Source organism: Mustela nivalis (genome assembly GCF_964662115.1).
Source record: "Mustela nivalis genome assembly, chromosome: X".
NCBI lineage: Eukaryota > Metazoa > Chordata > Mammalia > Carnivora > Mustelidae > Mustela > Mustela nivalis.
The window spans coordinates 120,999,712-121,020,723 of record NC_139040.1 but is presented as its reverse complement, the minus strand read 5'-3'; the positions used below and the strand labels follow the sequence as shown (position 1 = coordinate 121,020,723).

Below are 21,012 nucleotides of genomic sequence, written 5' to 3'. Positions count from 1 at the left end.
GCATTCTGCCTGCCTGGGACGATTTTCCTTTCCCCACCACCGCCTCTTGGACTTGTTTAATTTTACTTTTAACTAAAAATAAACATGGTGACAAACTGAAAGAAGCTTGGGCAGCACACGAATCAGTGTTTGAGCTTCAGGTCACAGAACGACTCCTGTTTGGCTCAAAAATCACTGTCTCGTGTGCCCCGCCAGCCCTCTCGTACAGCACAGTGAAGGCTCAGTTACCCGGATCCTCGCTCACAGCCGGGACATCACCATATGCCAGACAAGACACAAACACGCTTTCTCCCTCTTGAGGTTGCTGGGAAAAGTTTAATCAGCTACAGAAATTTGTGAGAACCAAAGGCCACCTCTGGACTGAAAAGGAAAGTAGCCCCTTGGTTCTGGTCTATCTATCATTAGATCCCCTTCGAGGTTTTACATTTATGTTTGGTGGAAAACAGGGTGATTCTTTAAGAGTGTGGTGATTTCCTCAGACAGTTCCTTCATCCTGGTTTCAGTGACTTCAGAGCCTTTAAAAAGAAGAAGAAGAATATAAGTATTAACAATATCAGGAACTGAATAATGTAAGTCTTTCAAGTACCTCAAGCTAGTCTTTGCGCCATTTTGGTTTGCTCCTAAAGGTCTCCATGTTTGAAGCAAATCGAAATCGAGAAAGATATGCTTTCCCTGGGGAACATGAAGATCCTGCCACTAGGTGACATGAAGAGAGCTCATACTGGAGCCATTAACTCTTTACACATTTTCCAGAAGCTGCTGTCCTGTGAAAAGAGAGCTGCCCATCCACTTCGAGGCCTGCCATAACACTAGAGTTATCCCAGGCAGTATCAGGCTCTGAGTTTGAATTTAATAAACTTATCCAGGCTGCTATCCTCCCTCAGAAAGACTGAAAGAACCATGGGGGAAATGAGCTGCCCTCAGAAGCCCAGACATTTCCCTCCAAAGAAATAAAATACCATTTTATTTCATACAAATCCAAAGAAATCTGCTTTTCCATGAATTACCTAAACCAGGGCTCAGCAAACTGCTTTTGTAAATGAAGTTTTATTGGGACACAGCCATGTCCATTCATTTACATACTGTCTACGCCAGCTTTCCCCCGATAATAGCAAAGGACAATAGTTGCAACAGAGACGGAACGGCCCCCAAATCCTAAAATATTTATGATTTGGCCCTTTACAGAACAAGTTTGCTGATCTATGACAACTCTAACCACTCTAGCCTCCGGATACACATTGAAGGTGAGCTTACATATTTATTCCTGACCTCAGGTGCATTCCATTTTCCCCATGCTAACTTCGAGCTTTCCCGGATGCATTCCAGTTTCCCAAAAGCATGGTCAGCTGTCAGATCTGTCGTAACTATGCCTGGGGATCACCTATTTGCTACACGTGCCAGGCAAATAGGAGCATCCCTCGAGAGCGAAATCCTGCAGGGCAAGACCTAAAACTCTCCCTTCTTCCCCAGGACAACAGCTTGTCTGGAAGACAAACAGAGAATACTAGAGACTTCCATCTTACCTTCACAGGCAGTCCTGATTATTCCAAGTCCTGTATTATTTTCAGCTTATTTCCAACTCGGCTATTCTTGGCTCTGAAAAGCTATCATCACTGGCATCGCTGTATCTATCACTAGATCAAAAAAGGAACTAATTTAGCAAGGTGTAAAAAACCCTGGACAATTATTCTATTTACAATTCCAAACATGTTCTGTAATTAATCTCCACTCAGAGAAAATGCTAAGGGATATTGTACTACCACTTTCTAGAAAGAGGTTAGTCCCACCACACACGGTGATCTTTTGTCAGAGGAGCTGATCACCTGCTTTCCTCTTAAGCTGGAAGTAACTTATTCAGAAAATTGATAAAAGCATTTCAATTTAGATTAAAATGTATAATCTTCTAAAGACCACCAGTGTAGACCAGCAGCATAAAAGTTTGCCATCTCAACAGACACTCTCATATACCCAAGGGTTTGAGAAATTATTTGCACAATTATGCTATTTTCACATCAGAAGCTTTATGGGATGCCCCCACTACCTCGAGACGCATGTAGTACTCAGAATAGGACCGATGGCTGACATACTACTGCCAGGTTGGGATCCCTCAGAAGTACATTTTCTCCATGACAGAGCCCTGCACCTGTAGTTCTAACCTGAGCTATGGGCTCAGGTCAGGGGTTCTTCTTGCTTGGTTCCAAATAAACCAGCAAGTAGATCAACTTCACAGGAGTTCTACTGACCTATGGAGATGACATTGCCAGGAAGTGAGTGTTTTATGCCTGACCCATTCCTAGCCTTGACCAACTGTTTACTGATGGATAGCAGTAGAACTCTGAATTCCAGAACACGTGAAAATCCACTCTTTTTTTTTTTAAGGAGGAAAGGGAACAACTGAAGAAACCCTCTGCTGACATGTTAGGAAGCGAATATTTACTCTAAACACATTGAGCGAGTATCAATAAATACGTCAACAAGAATGTAAAAGACAACCTCACTCTCCTCCTTGACTTTTGGACAAAATACTGGAAAGGCTGTGGGGGCGGGGTTCGAGAATGGAGAGTAGATAGAAGAGGATTAAGAATTGGCAGAAAAGGGGCGCCTGGGTGGCTCAGTGGGTTAAAGCCTCTGCCTTTGGCTCAGGTCATGATCCCAGGGTCCTGGGATCGAGCCCCGCATCGGGCTCTCTGCTCAGCAGGGAGCCTGCTTCCTCCTCTCTCTGCCTGCCTCTCAGCCTACTTGTAATCTCTGCCTGTCAAATAAATAAATAAAATCTTTAAAAAAAAAAAAGAATTGGCAGAAAAGACAAGATATGTTAAACACGAATCAACAGCTCCTCAAAACAAATCAAGTAGAAGATACCCCCTACTTAATTTTTAGAGCAGGAAAGTCACTTCTGTTACAAAAGGGTTTCCAAGGGACGCCTGGGTGGCTCAGTTGGTTAAGCAGCTGCCTTCGGCTCAGGTCATGATCCCAGCGTCCTGGGATCGAGTCCCACATCGGGCTCCTTGCTCAGCAGGGAGCCTGCTTCTCCCTCTGCCTCTGCCTGCCATTCTGTCTGCCTGTGCTCGCTCTCTCCCCCTCTCTCTCTCTGATAAATAAATAAAATCTTTAAAAAAAAAAAGGGGGTTTCTAAAAAAGAAAACACAGGAATAACTAAATTATATATATATATATATATATATATATTTTTTTTTTTTTTTAAACTGTCCCCAAAACTTGATATGTCCTTCCTTATCCACGCATTCTCATTACACAAACGTCAATCCATCCTGGTTCTGGGCGACATAAAGGGAATTGGAAGTTGCACTCAACTTCCTCAGGGAGAAGAAATGAGGGTCGGGGTGTTTTGGTGACTCACCCAGCACACAGCTCATTCGAGGTGAGGCCAGCATCCCCATCATGCCAACTCAGGCCACAAGCTCAAGTCTAAGGGGTGCTGAAATGTGCCAGCAGGCACCGGGGGGGCATATCCCCTGAGTGCACAAGCAAGAAGGCCAGAAGAGCCAAGGAGAGCCCATTCTCTCAAGCATCAGACGTTACACCTGCTTCCTTCCCGACCTCGGAGCTCAGGGAGGAAGAAGGTGGGCCCATACCCTCCCCCTTACAACCCTGGTTGTACTGTTTATTAGCCGCATGCGTCCGGACTGCTCACTTGACTGCTGAGAGTCTAGAAAAAAAAAACAGTAACAATACCTAAAACCTCACCAAGATGGTATGAGGGCCAAAAGAGAACGTCTGAATGCACTCTGAAGACAATATAAAAATGTAAGCTGTTGCTGCTCACGAGTCTTACATATTCATGACACGGTATCTCTTTAAAAGTCATCGAAACATAAAGAAATCACAACAACTGCCAATTGCATGATTTTCAGAATTGTTTCTCGTCCCAGGTCATTCCCTGCCCGTCTTACCCGGCAAACCCGGGGTGGGTCTGTTTCTAACCTGGCGGCTGTCCTTTCTGTCTGGCGCTGGCTGCCCCAAACTCTGACGACCCCTCCAAATGGCACGAAAAGACTGGGCTTGAATTTACTCATTTCTAAGGCAAATGAGCAGGTTTGCTGATTTTTCTTTCCTCTGTGCCAGGGGCCAGAAGTAGGACAATGAAGTAAACCACGGGGCTCAAGAACAGAATCATTAAAGCAGGCATTGCTGCTCAACGGCCTGATTTCAGGGTATCCACTCGCCAGCAAGCACCAAGCGCTAGAAGTAAAAAATGTGCCTTTTTTTTTTTTTAAGATTATCTTTATTTATTTGACAGACAGAGATCACAAGTAGGCAGACAGGCAGGCAGAGAGAGGGGAGGAAGCAGGCTCCCCAATGAGCAGAGAGCCGGATGGGGGGACTCGATCCCAGAACCCTGGGATCATGACCTGAGCGGAAGGCAGAGGCTTTAACCCACTGAGCCACCCAGGCGCCCCTAGAAATACAATGTGGATCACCATCACACACAGAACAGCAGTGGTTCCTACACATCCAATAAAATGTGAGCGCTACTCTCTGCTGCATGGGGCTTAGGGGTTCATTTTAGTTTCACACTGAACAAACTTTAAACAGTCATAAGATACACTTGTCTGAGTAGACTTTCACTTAATTCGCGACATCTCAGCTCCCTAAGACTAACCCTAAATCATCTTCTCTGGACAGACACGTGGGCGTGCGCACACACATTTCTCAGGGAAAATTATTAGATATTAATGTCCTACACGCGAATCTTTATGAAACGCCACAGAATACAGACCCACTGGTGTCTATCTTGATATATTTGGGGAGCGGACATGTTAAACCCGCACTGCCCAGTACGGTAGCCACAAGCCGCGGGACGCTCTCTACCTTTAAATCAATTAAAACCGAATTGAACTGAAAATTCCATGCCTCACTCACACATATTAAGGGGCAGTTCAAGTGCTCAATATGTTACCGCGTTGCTCGCTTCTTGCCCCAGATACACCAAAGAACTGGAAACCCGAGAGCAGAATGGGGAGCTAGAGTTCATTAAGCAGGTAGAGTACAGTGCGGTTCCAAGAGTGAAAGCAGGTCACTGCTAGAGCAACAGTGGCAATGGCCCCAAGAAGGTCTGGCTGCATCCTTTTAAGCCTGTTTTCTGCCTTAAATTTGGCTTTGAAGGATATGTTTGAGTGACAGCCGGTGGTTATATAACATTTTGGCTTCTGCGCATGCGCCTACCCATGATGCCTGCCGCTATATTCGTATTTATTTATGTATTGTATATTTATGAGTTTCTAAGGAGCTTCTGCTGTGACCTCAAGGACAAGTTAAGCCTTCTCTGCGCATGCTCAGCTCTTGGAAGTCCCCTGTGGCTTCTGAGCCAGCTCATGGCTAGGCCTTTCCCGCTCTCTTAACCCTCAGAGGTGGCTCTGCAGGTGTTGCTGTGAATCCTTAAGGGTTGCTCCAAGGGTGTGGCCAGCAACTGCTTTATTCCTTCTCCCTCAGACCCAACTAACTGCCCAACAAATAGTCACGTGGGGCGGGTGACTGTCCCATTGGGCAGTGCAGATTATAGAACATTTCCATCACTGCAGAAAATTCTATTGGATAGCACTGATTTTTAAAACAAATGAATAATGATTAAAAACAGCAACAACAACAAACCATAATCACCATGCAATGGTTCTCCTTGCCACTCCCTAAAAAGATTTTTTTAAGGTCTGGCTATCTAGAGCTATTTGAAATAATGGCAGTTGTCTCTTATGCATGCATGTGCTTCCCCAAATAACAGAAGCACTCTTTTTTTTTAAGTTCATATATATATATATATATATATATATACATATATATATATATATATACACATATATATATACTTTTTTTTAAAAGTAGGCTCCAAGCCCAGTGTGGGGTCTGAACCCACAACCACAAGGTCAAGAGTCACATGCTCTACCGACTGAGCCTGCCACATGCCCCCTATATTATTTTTTATTACAGAAAATAAAAATCACCAGCAGCAACTCATGGGAATCTCTATCCTTACAACACTGGCTTGACTTTGGAGACTTGACTGCAACAATCTACGTGTGGTTCTTTGACAAAAAAAAGGTTGCTTATAGTCATTCGTTTGTCAAAGATTCCTGGTTCCTAGTAAATATCCAATATAAGAAAATATATATTCCAAGGCACTAGGACAAGATTTAGTAATGCCTCATATTTCCCACTTTTTAGGCCACCCCAGGGGCAGCCATTAAACCACTTCTTCTCCATTAACAGAAAGAGGTAGTTGGAATTTTTTAGAAAATTTTGATGGCCAGGGGTGCTTGGGTGGCTCAGTGGGTTAAAGCCTCTGCCTTCAGCTCAGGTCATGGTCCCAGGGTCCTGAGATCAAGCCCCACATCGGGCTCTCTGCTCGGTGGGGAGCCTGCTTCCCTTCCTCTCTCATTGCCTGCCTCTCTGCCTACTTGTGATCTTTGTCAAATAAATAAATAAATCTTTAAAAAAAAAAGAAAAGAAAAGAAAATTTTGATGGCCAGCTTAGGATTCCCAGCATGCATGAGTTCCTATAATACTTTGTATCAAAAATCGATTTCATGTAGGAAAAGCATGTTTTAAAACGGGTTGCCATGCACACAGTTTTCTCCAAAGCATTGTTACTGCTATACTTACTTCCTTTTCAAAGAGCCCCTGGAAGCCATAAAATGTAAGAGCAATGGAATAAAATCTTAGTATGCTTTGATGAGTTTTGCATTGAATAGTAAATGGTAGAATTCGACCCCAGCAGGGCATTAAAAGCACAGTGATCTCTATCAGTATTAACTCCATTCCCGGCCAGCACCCTGTATGTCATCAACCTTGCAGTGAACCACCATCAATAAAGAGCACCTTTTAATCAACATTTAATCCCTAAGAGAAGGTGTACTCAAATGTGTTTTTTTAGCAGCACTTTACTGAAAGAAGTCTCAAGGCATGCAGCTGGTGACAAATAATGGGGGCAGGAGAAGAGGAGGTGGTGTTTTAAAAGGTATTTAAAAAAAACGTTAAAAAAGTATCTTTTTTCCCCCAGTTCGCTTTTGCTTGAAATGTAACAAAGGGGGAAAAGTAGTATTTTTCCATCGGGTTAATATTTACAAAGCACCATCTCAACTATTCTTTGGAGCAGCACAAATGCATGAAGATCCCGAAGTTTGGGAGTAGAGACTTGGGAAAAATTACCCAGAAACCAAATCCATAGCACCTGCTCTCCTCGTCCACACTGTCCCCAAAGAAACCAACTATTTGTACCTGTCAGGGAGCAAGAATTTCCTGTCCCCTTTAAGGTACTCCTCACTGGCCTAAGAATCCAAGTGACAGAGACAGATTAACAGAAGACAATTGGAGGGACTAAAGTTTCTCTTGAGGGTCTTGATTGCCTTCAATTCAAAACGGTCCATGTGCCAACGTAGCATATTTTGCGAAGACCTGTCCCAAACCCCTTCAAACTTGAAATAATCTTTATGCTAGACTGGCCCATCTTGAGGTGGCCAACCCTTGGCCCCTACACACTGTATATTGCAAGAATGGCCCTTGGCATCATCAACCATGCAGCCCGAAGTTTTAAAAAAAAAGATAGGCACGGTGATTCCAAGTTTAAAATAGCGCTGGAAAACGCACATCCAGGAGGAAAAGAGTATCTTACCTTCCTAGTCAAAGAGAAAGAGGTACCCAAGGGGGTAAGTATGCCTTAGAGGGAGAAATGCACACTCTACAGTCAAAAGAGAGGCCACGCCCACCTCCCATGCCCACTGTTAGGACGCAGCATCCTAAAAGGATATAGATTGGCAGATTCACCTCTCACTAAGCACTTCAGGAATGTGTATCAAGGGCCACAAAAGTGGTGTGAGCTAAGGCAAAGGCATTAAAAGCTTCTACGGAGATCCAGGGACTGTAAACTGTTCCCTACGGATTTGTGTGCATTTTACTCTCTAAGTCAAGGGAAGCCACTGAGAGTTTTAAACTCCAAAATAATGTAGGAAAAATGGATTGAGAAGAGGAAAGCTGGAGGCATAGAGACCAGTTAGGAAGCCTTTGTAGGAGACAAGAGATGAAGACCAGAACTAAGGTAAAATTAAGAATAATAATTCCCAGTTAGGGGCACCTAGCTGGCTCAGTCAGTAGAGTGTGTGACTCTTGATCTCAGGGTTGTGAGTTCAGGCCCCACGTTACGTGTAGAGCTTCCTTTAAAAATAATAATAATAATAATAATTTCCATTTAATTTCCCACCGTAGACCAGACACTGTGCTAAGTGCTTTACATTTAGTATGAAACTTAATCTTCATTAAGTGGGTACCATGTCAAGTGGGCACCATTACCATGCCCCTTTTATAAAGAAACTGAGGCAGAAAAGAGCGAGGTCACAGAACAGTGATTATAACCATGAAAGGAGTCCTATATGGATATAAAGATTGGAAGGAAACACTAAAAAATGAGCCCAGTGTGTTAGGCTGGTGGGTTTATGGGTCCTTTCTTTCTATTTTCAAAATTTTCTGTCCTGTTACATTTAGAAGTCCACAGAACACAAAAATCTTCCCCAGATGGAAGCCAGTGTGTCACTTAGAAGGAAACCCAGAAGAGAGACTAGAGACAATGGTGAATGAAAATGGGTGCCTTCTCTCCCCACCTGCTGCCAGGATTCACAGGTGGAAATGGGGAGATAAGGATAGGCATGAAGAGAATGGACGCAGATCCTAGGAGCACGGGAGGGATCGAGAAATGGAAAGATCTGGTTCTGGGTGTGAACTTCCTTTTAGGGCCCTTTGATTATAAAGTAGTTTCAGCTTTTGAGTTTGGTCTGAAAAAGTCAAGCAAATCTAGGGAATCACGGAGTAATTTCCCTCCTGTTGTTTCTGTACCAGACCGCTTCCTGTTTTGCCAAAGAAGACGATTTCTCTGCACAAAAGAGAGTATATGTTGGGTGGAGGCATGAAATCCAGAATCCTAAACCCGAGACTACGACGCTGCTCAAATGTCTTAAGATGCTGGTCTTGTACTTCTTTAAGGTTTTATTTATTTATTTGAGACAGAGAGTGAAAGAGGGGAAGCAGCAGGCAGAGGGAGGAAGGGAAGCGGGCTCCCCACTGAGCAGGGAGCCCGATGTGGGGTTCCATCCCAGGACCCCGGGATCATGACTCAAGCCGAAGGCAGATGCCCAACTGACTAAGCCACCCAGGCGCTCCTGGTGTTATACTTTAAAGACATGTTACCTCCAAAAGCTGCGTGTCTATGAACTGCTGACCGAGCCCCATCTAAGTTTTTGCTTTCTAACATGGAACGGGCACTGTGTAAGCGCTCAGAGTTTTAGTCTGACCTGCCACGTGGGCGTGATAAATGGCAGCGTGACCCAAACTGGAAGCTGTTTCTCAACTTGGTAGGTAGGGAGTGAGCCTAAGAGCCCTGCAGGGCAGCCCAGAGACCCACATGCTGGAAAATCACCTCTGGACCACTTTGGACTCTGATCTCTCTTCTGTTTCCAGTAGCTTAAAAATGCAATTCTGAACAGAGATGATGATATGCTTTGTTTCTAGATACTAAAGAACTCACAGTTACAAGCGCCTTTGTACAGTCTTTTTAATATAAGTCCCCTAAAATTGCCTCCCTACAATCACATGAAACAGCCTCATCCATTACATGATATGCCAGCAAACCAGGCAAATGCGCGGTCTCCTTTTGTACATGGGACAGATTATGTTTAGACGCAGAGGGGAGATCTCAACAGAGAATTACAATAATTTCCCATTGGATTTTTTTTTTCCCTAAAACTGGCTTATTAGACTTGCGCAAAAAAATAAAATAAAATAAAAGACTTAACACAGTAGGCATGAGGCTGCTATCATTAGAGGGCTTGCTTGGTGAGTGGGGGGGAGAACCACCGAGGAACTTGGCTTTCAGAACGTGTTTCCATCACTAACTGATAAGGTCCTTTCACTGGGTGTAGGCTGGTGTGATTTATGGTGAAAGCTTGCTTTCCTTTTGACAGTCGAATCCGAGTGGTTCCCAGGTAGAGAATGCCTATGTAACCAGCCCCGATAAAAAAAACCCTACACTCTGAGTCTCAGAGGGAGGGGCTCCTCTGGGCACAGACATCACACCATGTTGCTGCATGTTCACTGCTGAAGGGAAGGTGAGCTCTGTGGGAGCTCTCATGGGAGGGAGGGGACATAGGAAACCTGCAAATGGGTTTCTCCACACCCCACTGCCATCTTTTTCTCTTACTGAGCCAGTTGTGTAGGCTTCCTCTGTCACGGAAGTGAGTTTTCACCACGAGTACAACTATATTCTGGTTTCCTTCTAGTGAATCATCAAATATGTGTGCCGTCCTGGGGGGACCCCCAAAACGAAGGCTTACCAGCTGTAGATCCCAAAATAACATCTTCACTGCAACTTCCCAGGCGCTAAAAGATAACTAACTACTCTCCCCAGGGCAGAACGCAGAGGTTATAGTTCAGGTGTACTTGCTCAAAGCCCAAGATTTTTATATTCTGGGCTTTAAAGATGTCAGCTGCACATGTGCCATATAATTACATACCGTCAGCCAATTTCTGGGGAAGGAAGTCATTATGCTGGTGTTCATATCCCTTGTTACATTTGTGTATGGTTGATTACAGACAGTAATCTTGTTTGACAGAAATACAGTAGCAACTCAGCTCACATTAGAGCCTGGCCATCGAAGCCCCCGTTCATTTTCCATCGTTCAGTAACACCACGGGGCTGGGCAGAGAGGAGTTCAAGTGCAAGGTTCCTCTGGGACATGGGTGTCTGTGCCTGTGGTTAACTCACGGTCACCCTTCTTAGTTAGAAACTCCCCCCGGCAACCCCCGCTGCTGTGAGGTGTCAAAATTAGACTAGCGCATATCCATCCTTCCCTGCTTCCTACAGTTAGTACTTTAATGGGTCGTAAACAACCCCATGCGCTAGGGAGCCAGGGGGATCACGATAAATAAGGTGCCAGCTGCGCTTAAGAAATGCACCACTTTATGGCCGCTATGTAGGAATTCTCTGATGACCACGAAAGTCAGCTAGTCAGCTGTGACTCCCATACCCGCCTCAGAGTTCTGTTAAGAAGTCTTGCCTCCTCAAGATGCACTGAATCTTGCTCAGGAGTCACTAACAAGCAGCCCTTTTTCTCAAAAACTGCTATAAGCTTTACCCAGAAACCACCATCCCCCCCGCGGGAAGCCGCGGCCCATCTAACACACAGGTGGGCGGTGAGCACAAATTAGAGAACGCTCATTCTTAGCCGTTGCTTGCCAACAACCAGTTTGGCATGAACCCTTTCTCCCAGCCATCTAACTTCCTCTGCGGCCACCCTCCTCTTACATGCGAGCACCTGAAATAATGGTGGCTCTGCAGTGGCTGAGAAGGGGCACGGCACACATGCGACATGGGACCACACGTGGCATCCGCTGTAAGCCACGCAGCATCAGAACACGGGAAGCTCTCTTCATGTGCAATCTCATGCTGAACCATGCCATGTGAGCCTGGTAGTGTGCAGCTGCTCTGCCCAGGCAGGGAGGAGCCTGAGGACCCTCGAAGTCAGCTTGTCACCGCAGCCCAGGCTGCGGCTCCGCAGGGCACAGCAGGAAAACCAGAGCACTGGTTCAAGCGTGCAAGGAGTGATCCTCCATTCGGCAACACGCCAGACACGGAATATGGAAAGCTTCTCCCGTTTTGAAAACATGGGTATGAGAAATGAGGGACAGCTCTGAGCCTCTCTTAGCAAGTGATGTCACAGTGAAGCAGGCCTGTGGGACACGAGCACACACACACACATCAGACACCGATCCTGACAGCTCTCGATTGCAGCATCACGAGGGTCATTTGCTAGGATGAGGGTCAGCAAAGGTAATGATCTAAATGACATATATCCAGTCACTGGAGTAATAACCCTTCCTAATACCTCTATGATTCTGGCTAGTTCCAGCCACTTTTGAAGTTATTGCACCCAATACTTTTGCAGGAGAAGAAGTAAACATATGAATTCTCCCCAGACCAATATTTAAGTGTCAAGAAATGTTAGGGATTTTTTTAAATCTAATTTTAAAAATCGTCACATAATTCATCTGGAAGAATAGCAAAATATATTTTTTAAAAAGTTCAATAAAAATGGGCATAAGGTAGATAAGAGCTTGATTTATAGTAATGCTATGATAATGAAAATGGTGCTAAGGGTTTAGAAGTAAGAGATGAAATCCTCAATGGAACAAAACAGAAATCCTTACAACAAATCCGAACTATTCAACTTGCTAACCATAGGGGTGGGGTGGCAGATGCAAATCCTACCTTACACACCACGCCAATTAGCAAGTACATGTAGGTCACAGATTTCAACCATGAAATTGAAACCATAAGAGTGCTAATAGAAAACAGAGGGGCTATTTTTATATAATATTTTTGATAGGAAAAGAAAGATGTTAGGCATGATACTAAAGGCAGAATCCGTAAAAATTAAAGATCTGACCACATAAACTTTAAAAATACATAAACAGGTGCACCTGGCTGGCTCAGTCAGGGCAGCAGGCAACTCTTGACTTCAGGGTTGTGAGTCTGAGCTCACATTGGGTTTAGAGATTACTGAAAAATAAAATCTTAGAAAAAAAAAACCCATAAATAAAGACTATATAAAGATTATATAAAGCCCTTCTTTAAAACTCCTCAGGGAAAATGAAAAGTATCATTAACAACTTAAAAGACAAACAAACCCACTTTGAAAAATTGTTTGCAACCTAACAAGGGATTCATGTCCTTTATATACAAAGAGCTTACCAATAAGTAAGGAAAAGAATACAGTAACAAAAGGAAAATTAGAGCAGAGGGTTTGAAGAGGCTAGTCCTAAAAAAGCAAATAAACATATAAAATATTTATGTATATTCATTCATCAGAGACTCAACAAAAGCAAATCCCACTTCGCACTTCTCGAAATGACACAAACTTCTACAGTAACACCCAGCATCAGCGTGATTCGGAAAGCTGACGTATCCCTGCCTTGGATGTGAAGAAACCATTTTCATTCGGAGAAAAAAAAAATCAGGATTGTTAAGAAAGAAAAAAATTACTCTTTATTTTTTAAAAAAGTCCTGTATGGCTATGAAATTTCACAAGAGCCCTAAAATGTTGATGTAAGTACAGCTGGAGTTGGTGCTGAGAGCAGTAAGCTGGTTACCTAGAGGACAGTTTGCATCCCTGTTGCAAGAAGGCGTGCAGATTCCCGGTTGCCGCAAGTAATAGACCCAGGTACGGAGGGGAAGGCTTCATCGGCCTAGAAGAAAACTCAGGATGGAATTGGACACCAACAAAATAGGGGTGATCTGAAATGAGAATAATCATGGTGTGACTGAAGCAGACAAACACAAGAGCTGCTTTAACGGTCTTATCTTTGAGTAAGAAAACACATCCAACGGTGAGACAATTAACTTGTTAACCACCACTGACAGTTACCTTCCCCAACCCTCTTCATGACAGAATCTCAGCCAGCAAAGCACATCTTGCTTAATTAGAGATCTGAGCAAGGTATTAGAGGGAGCAAAATTAAGCAACATTTTTGAACGGCAAGATGAATTCTGCTTTGCCCAAAGTTGGTCTGGATTTCGAAAGCCCTTCATAGACGTTTGCTGGCTCCGTTTCCACGGTGCCCCTCACCCGAGAGGCTACCTGTAGGGAATTCCGTCTCTCAGCTGGCTTCCAGCCATTTCCTACGAGGTCGTTTCCCTTCCCAAGGGAAGAGTGCCCTGGGAAAGCAGCCAGTATGACCGCTCTTCTCGTCACACCTTTAGGTTGGATATTAATCAGAGCCAGCACCATGGGACTGAACTTGCACCCTTATTCCAGCCTCTGCCAACTGATCGCCTGTGAGGAAGAGTCCCAGAGCGATAAAGGGTGGGCCTTTCTGCATGGTAATGGTGGTTATGGCTCCAGATGGTTAAGAGGTCAAGATATTTTTATTTTCTTCCTTACACTTTTCCCTACCCTGTGAAGCTTTTCCATGAGCATATGTTGTTTACATTAATGGGGAGCAATTTGAGCAATTTTTAAATTGAGGGTTGTATAAAGCCCCTGCAGGAGCAATTCAAGCTCTCCAAGATGGAATAGGAACAGAAAAGTAGCTTTACCCAGCTACTTTTAAACACACAAATCCCCTTTTGGATTAGAAAACATTAAATGGGCAACATTTCCAAATCTGGTTAGAAATCTTATAGAGTTGCAAATTCCTTCCCCCAGTCAGAACTCTCATAAACTATGTTGGTTACCCACCACCACCGCCCCCACCCAGATTAGGAAGCAATTTTGTAAAAATAATTTTTCTATTTTTTTATTAACACATAATGTATTATTAGCCGTAGGGGTATACAGGTCTATGAATTGCCAGGTTTACACACTTCACAGCACTCACCATAGCACATACCCTCCCCCAATGCCCATAACCCAGCAAACCTCTCCCTACCCCCTACCCCCAGCAACCCTCAGTTTTAGGAAGCAACTTCTTTTTTTTTTTTAATTTTTTTTTTTTTTTTTGACAGAGAGAAATCCCAAGTAGATGGAGAGGCAGGCAGAGAGAGAGAGAGGGAAACAGGCTCCCTGCTGAGCAAAGAGCCCGATGCGGGACTCGATCCCAGGACCCTGAGATCATGACCTCAGCCGAAGGCAGCGGCTTAACCCACTGAGCCACCCAGGCGTCCCAGGAAGCAACTTCTAATTAGAAATCAGGCAACTCTCTAATCCCATAATTACTACTGTGCAGAGTATGGTTGGTGTTATAGTCACTACTTTAAAATTCCTTTTAATTGCTATGTATATCAATCCAAAGATGACAGAATATAGGTTTAATAGGGGGTTGTGAATATAAGTTTAAAGCTTTCAATGGAATGCTTTATCAAATGATCTAAAAACCTAGCGTGGAATTCAAAATCACAAATCCCCATCACTTACCACTGGAGACCCAAAGCTCCTACTGCAATAGTAAGGAAATGATGACTGAATGGAAATGCCCACTCTTGTACGGTTATCATTGAAAGCTCTGCTATACAAAATGGTAGCTTTTAGCCACACGTGGCTATTTAAAGTTATTCAAATTCATTGAGCATACATCAAGTGTTCAACACCTACACATGGCTAGTTGCTGCCATATGGAACAGGGCAGAATAGTCCATCGTTGCAGCAAGTTTCACTGGACAGGTCTGAGTCCAGAAAAATCCAGTGTAGAAATCCCATACCTCACATCTAGGAAGAAGCTTCCTTGACTGCGAGGGACACTTAGGGATGAAAGCTTGGTGAGGAGAATGCTACCTTCTCCCAGGAATGTGCCCCCTCAAGAGAAGAAGAGAAGAAATTATCCACTCTTAGAAAAGAAATGAAGCAATGTAGCTTTAAATTAAAGATCTGGGGATGGCTTTGAAGGACACAGTAATACCACTTTTGTACTACTGCAGACAGAAGCTACGGAAAGAATCATGGTCATGGCCAGGGACAAAACATTGGAATGAATGGACCACTGTTCTGAATCACTTTTCTCCAAGAGAATTCCTTAAGCCAATATGAGGAAAGAAACAAAATAGTTGTTATTTTGATGGTGTTCTATCAGTCAGATAAAGTATCTTTTAAATAGTGCTCTTAATTGCTTTGAATCACATTCTGACATTATATGAATCTCAAACTTTGTTATTCCTTTTAGAACTCCTTGAGGAATATAGAGATTCATGCCAAGTGCTTCTAAGGGGTACCTAAGATCAGAATCTTCTGGGAAATTTTCCTTAATAAAACGAATTTCCTTGCAATCAGCTTTTTAAAAAATGCCAGGATTGTACAGCATCTCTCATTTCCTTCCCAACACGCATGAAATTTGAAAGTGTCAACGGGAATGTAAATCCAGGTGATGGAGAGGCATCTACCTATTTGCTCACGATGATGACAGCCAGGAGATTTAAAAGAAAGTAAGTACTTGAATGAAGTAAATAATCATTTGCTTAAGAAATTCTCTGCCCTCTCACATCCCAGATTTAAGAGACTCCAACCCCGACCAGTAATCCACACTATAAAAATCCTAAAATGATGGGCATTTCCATCAGAAAGACTACAGGTGGGCACCTGGGTGGCTCAGTGGGTTAAGCCGCTGCCTTTGGCTCAGGTCATGATCTCAGGGTCCTGGGATCGAGTCCCGCATCGGGCTCTCTGCTCAGCGGGGAGCCTGCTTCCTCCTCTCTCTCTCTGCCTGCCTCTCTGCCTACTTGTCATCTCTCTCTGTCAAATAAATAAATAAAATCTTTAAAAAAAAAAAAGAGACTACAGGAAATACATCCTCATCTTTTAATTCAAAACTTCGGGCATGGACTGATCATCTTAGGTGACATGTCCAGGGCAAACAAGAGGAAGAGTAATATCTGCTGAGGGCATGGTGAGACCTGGTTTGGCTCCAGCGCCCCTTGTGATGAGTTGGACATCTCAGTAAAGTGGGAATGACATCAGCTGTCTTGTAAGTTACATAAGGCACGCCGAGTCCCTAGCAAGGGGTCTAGGGAGAAGCATCTAGTGACTGTGCACACAGTGTCCACTGCTTTCCTTCTTTGAGGGTCCAGGTAGCATGTCACTGCATTCAGCGATGCCCTCGCCAACTTCAATCCCACCCCCTGTTCAGGACTCCTGAAGTACCTGAACAGACTTGGGACAGAAAAGGAAAGGGACAAAGAAAAGGAATTTGAAGTAGAGAATGGTGACATGGGTTAAGATGGTAAAAGAAGTAGGAAATTTAGAAGAGTAAGTCCAGAATATCTGGAGTGTAAAGAAGATAGATTGAAAAGGTAAGTTCTAGGAAATCACGTTACCATTTTTATAGTATTCTGTACAAACTAAGCATTTGATAAATGAAAGTGGTTTATCCACCAAATTCATGTCACGTGCACTGTAGATTTGTGACATGTGACAGAGCCCAGTCCTCATTAGGAGGGGCTGCAGAGGGGAGAGCCTGGAGGCAGGAAGGAGCTTTAGGAGGACTCTAGGTTGTCACCATGCACTGGGGATGAGAGTGAGAGGGATGGGAATGCAACCCCAGCTCAGTCCTTCTAGACACAGAATCTACAGGACTTGACAACTGATTACGAGTTGGCGGTATAGAGGAGAAGAACAACAAAATAAGGCCAATTTTAAACCTGATGGTCCAGGACAGTGGTTCTCACCCAGAGACGTATGTGCCCCTCAGGGACATTTGGCAATGTCTGGCGATGGTTTGGGGTGTTACACCATTGGGAGGTGGGGATGATGCTACTGGTGTCCAGTAGGTAGAGGCCGGGGATGCTACCAAATACCACACAGCACACAGGACTGCCCCCACCACAATGGGGTGTGATGGGAATGACCGCCCCCCCCCCCGTGCCAGTGGTGGCGAGGGTGAGAAGCCCTGAACAAGGAGACTGAGGATGACTTAGCAGAAACATTTTGGGAAACATGTAAACTTAGTTTTAGATAAGTTGTGCTGGAACTGCTAGGAGAACATCCAGATAGACAAACAGGTCAAGCAGGCACCTGAACATGTTAAGTTCAAGTCAATTAAAGGAAGTATATATGTGTGGGTTTACAACAGGGGTTGGCAAACACTTCTGGAAAGGGCCAGGTCGTAAGTAATGGTAGAGAAAGAGCTAGGATGAGCGCTAAGCATGGGCTTACTATGTATTTGCAGCTCTGAGTGAGAATAGTGTCCTCTGTCTCATCAAAAACGTTGCATGGTTTGTGCCTGGGCTCTTGAGTGTGTCCCAGCCCACACACAAACAACTTCTTCAGCAATCTTCTTCAATGGAAGTCCCTATCCCTTTGTGCTGTGTTTAGTCTCACTAAGAACTTCTGTGGGTGCAGGGACTAGTGTTCAAAAGTTAAACAACTGGCCCACACTTGACCATGGAGCACAAGTGGTGTGGAAAGGCAGACTCCAGGTAGAATGAGAGGCCAGGTCCTGCACACGACAGATGTCAAAACTGGTTGTGAGTAGTGAGGAGGGCACTGGGCCATTCTTCCTCCAAAGAGGGAGAAAGCAGGGGCGCCTGGGTGGCTCAGTGGGTTAAGCCTCTGCCTTTGGCTCAGGTCATGGTCTCAGGGTCCTAGGATCGAGCCCCGCATTGGGCTGTCTGCTCAGCGGGGAGCCTGCTTCCCCCCTCTCTCTGCCTGCCTCTCTGCCTACCTGTGATCTCTCTGTCTCTCTCTCTCTGTCAAATAAATAAATAAATAAATATTTAAAAAAAAAAAAAAAAAAGAGGGGGAAAACAGAGGGTTGCTCAACAGTGGGCTGTCTTCCTTCCCCAGAGCAAGTAACCTAGAGGCTAGGAACAGGAGAAGGCCCAGAAAGGGGGCAGGGATGGTGAGGAAGCATAACAGTAGCAGAACTGGTAGACTCAGAAAAATGTATCATTTTCTGGTAGATTCAGACTAGTGGGCCCCCAAATGAGGAGGATTATAAGTGGTCTGTTTTTCTCCAGTTATATTTAGTCACATTATTTCTATTTAGTTACATATTTATTTCAAAGGAGAGAGGAGAAGAAGGAGAGCAAACAAAATGAGTCTCAAGTTATGGCTTCGCATAGAATGGCAAATTATATCTCCATCTGTAACAACAAAAAGACGTTGGGTTACCATGAAAATTTTCAAAAACAAAAGAGCCCACTTACTTGCCAGTTCAATGATTTCCATCCTCTCTCCATCAACATCCTGACCTACAAAAGTTAAGTCATTCTGCTCCAACTGACTGATCAGGCTCGGGTTCACCTAGAAAAACAAGAAATTACATGCTTTGGGGCAGCAGAGCTAGACAGATATATCATCTTATAGAAATGTCCTCTATCAATTGGGTGGGTTTTCCATTTCAGTGATGTTCTTAACTAGTACTTAATTTCTATATCCCGCCCCCAAAGCTTATTTTTTTTCCCCCAAAGCCTATTTTTAAACTCATGATGAACCTTCGAAACAGTCTAATCGCAGTCCCTAAACCTGAGATGCCCACCTTCTGTTGCTCAAAGATGAGATTCAAAAAGTAGGACTCTGACACAGATATTCTGACTTGGAACCTTGAGATTAGCTATTTATAGCCGCTACCATATTTGTTTCTTCCCTTGAGTTATGTGTAATTAACTGTTTCTCCCCAAATTACAAATCTGCTTGAGGATTGAAACTATCTTATTTCCCTTGTGACTAGCCCCAAAGCTTTCTTCACATATATTTACATAAAACCTTTAAAGAGAAGCTTGAAGCAATTTTTCAGCTAGAATACTGGTTATAGATGACAACTCGATGGGCTGGTACTCAACCTCTTCCCTCATTCATCACATTCCTGGTCCTTTCCCAAACTTTTCAGCCTCTTTTTCAAAGAAAGCACAGATCATCTGAATCAACCTGTCTTTCTCAATCTCAACCCCATGTTTTTATTTTCTTTTTCGACATTAGGCTAGTTCTCATAATTTGTCATTTTTCCTTTTTTTAAAAAAACAGCTTTAATTGAGATATAATTCAGATGCCATACATTTCACCCACTAACAGTATACAATGCAATGGTTTTTAGCATATTCACAGAGGATTTCAGCCATTGCCATGATGAATCCAAGAATAGGCCCTATCCCCTCTAACCATCATCTTTTAATCCCCTCATCACCTCCCCACCAGTCCTAGGCAACCACTAATCTATATTCTGTCTCTTTCAATTTGTCTGTTCTGGGCATTTCGTGTTAATGGAACCCTACAGTATGGAGTCTTTCGCAACTGGCTTCTTTCACTAAGCATCATGTGTTTTAGATTCGTGTCTCCAGTAGCACGTATCAATATTTCATTTCCTTTTATTATCAAATAATTCTATGGATAGATCACATTTCATTTACCTATTCATCACGTGATGGACATTTGGGGTGTGTCCACTTTTTGTTTAACGATTATGGATAATACTGCTTTGACCATTTGTATACAAGTTGTTGTGTGCATGCACATTTTCATTTGTCTTGGGTTATACATCTAAGGATGGAACTACTGCGTCATATGATAACTCTGCGTTTAACTTTTTGAGGCGCTACCAGATGGTTTTCCAAAGTGGCCGCACCATTTTACATTCCTACCAACAATGTATCCTCACCAACACTTGTTATTATCTTTTTTGTTTTTTTAAAGATTTTATTTATTTAATGGAGAGATAGAGTACAAGCAGGGGGAGCAGCCGGCAGAAGGAGAGGGAGAAGCAGACTCCCCACAGAGCAGGAAGCCCCATGCAGGGCTTGATTCCAGAACTCCGGGATCATGATCTGAGCCAAAGGCAGATGCTTAACAAATGAGCCACCCAGCCGCCCATATTATCTGTCTTTTGATTATAGCCAGCCTAGTGGGTATGAGGTGGTATCTCTTTGTGGTTTTGATTTGCATTTCCCTGATGATAAATGATGTTGAACACCTTTTCATTTGCTTATTGGCCATTTGTGTATCTTTTTTGATACACAAATGGCCAGAGAGCTGTCTCTCCAGAATCTTTCACATCATTTAATATTCAGTTATAAGAATTCTTTATATATTCTAGATAGAAGTACCTTGTCTGATATATGGTTTCATCTGTACTTATTTTATCTGTTATCTTATTTTTTATAGTATTTTTTTTAAAGCTTTTATTTATTTATTTGACAGACAGAGATCACAAGTAGGCAGAAAGTCAGGCAGAGAGAGAGAGGAGGAAAGAAGGCTCCCTGCTGAGCAGAGAGCCCGATGCGGGGCTCCATCCCAGGACCCTGGGATCATGACCTGAGCGGAAGGCAGAGGCTTTAACCCACTGAGCCACCCAGGCGCCCCTGTTATCTTATTTTCTGTCCTGTCCATTAGAATATAAGCTCCGTAACAGGAAAGGAACTGTGTGTGTCTTTCTTCCTTCCATCTCCAGTGCATATCAGATACAAAGTAAGAAAGAAGGAATGGATGGCCACACCATTGTATGCACACTAGTTCTTATACCTTCTGCCTACCACCTAGGCAATGCAGCTCAATAGTTTCTGGTCCCACCAGCTGGGCCAGTTCCCAATGGAAA

The 21,012-nt window shown here is 43.7% G+C and overlaps 1 protein-coding gene across 2 annotated transcripts in view; it reads right to left on the bottom strand.

The window, feature by feature from the left end:
- Nucleotides 1-295: 295 nt before the first annotated feature.
- CTPS2 (CTP synthase 2) overlaps nucleotides 296-21,012 on the bottom strand; it is a 99,627-nt gene continuing 78,910 nt past the window's right edge. For both annotated transcript variants that reach the window (XM_082718395.1, XM_082718396.1), the window contains exons 16-19: nucleotides 18,632-18,728; nucleotides 13,150-13,294; nucleotides 1,524-1,634; nucleotides 296-515 (exon numbers count right to left, since the gene is read on the bottom strand). In XM_082718395.1, the coding sequence (XP_082574521.1) occupies nucleotides 1,565-1,634; nucleotides 13,150-13,294; nucleotides 18,632-18,728 (312 nt within the window). In that variant the 3' untranslated portion in view covers nucleotides 296-515; nucleotides 1,524-1,564. The remainder of the gene's footprint in view (nucleotides 516-1,523; nucleotides 1,635-13,149; nucleotides 13,295-18,631; nucleotides 18,729-21,012) is intronic.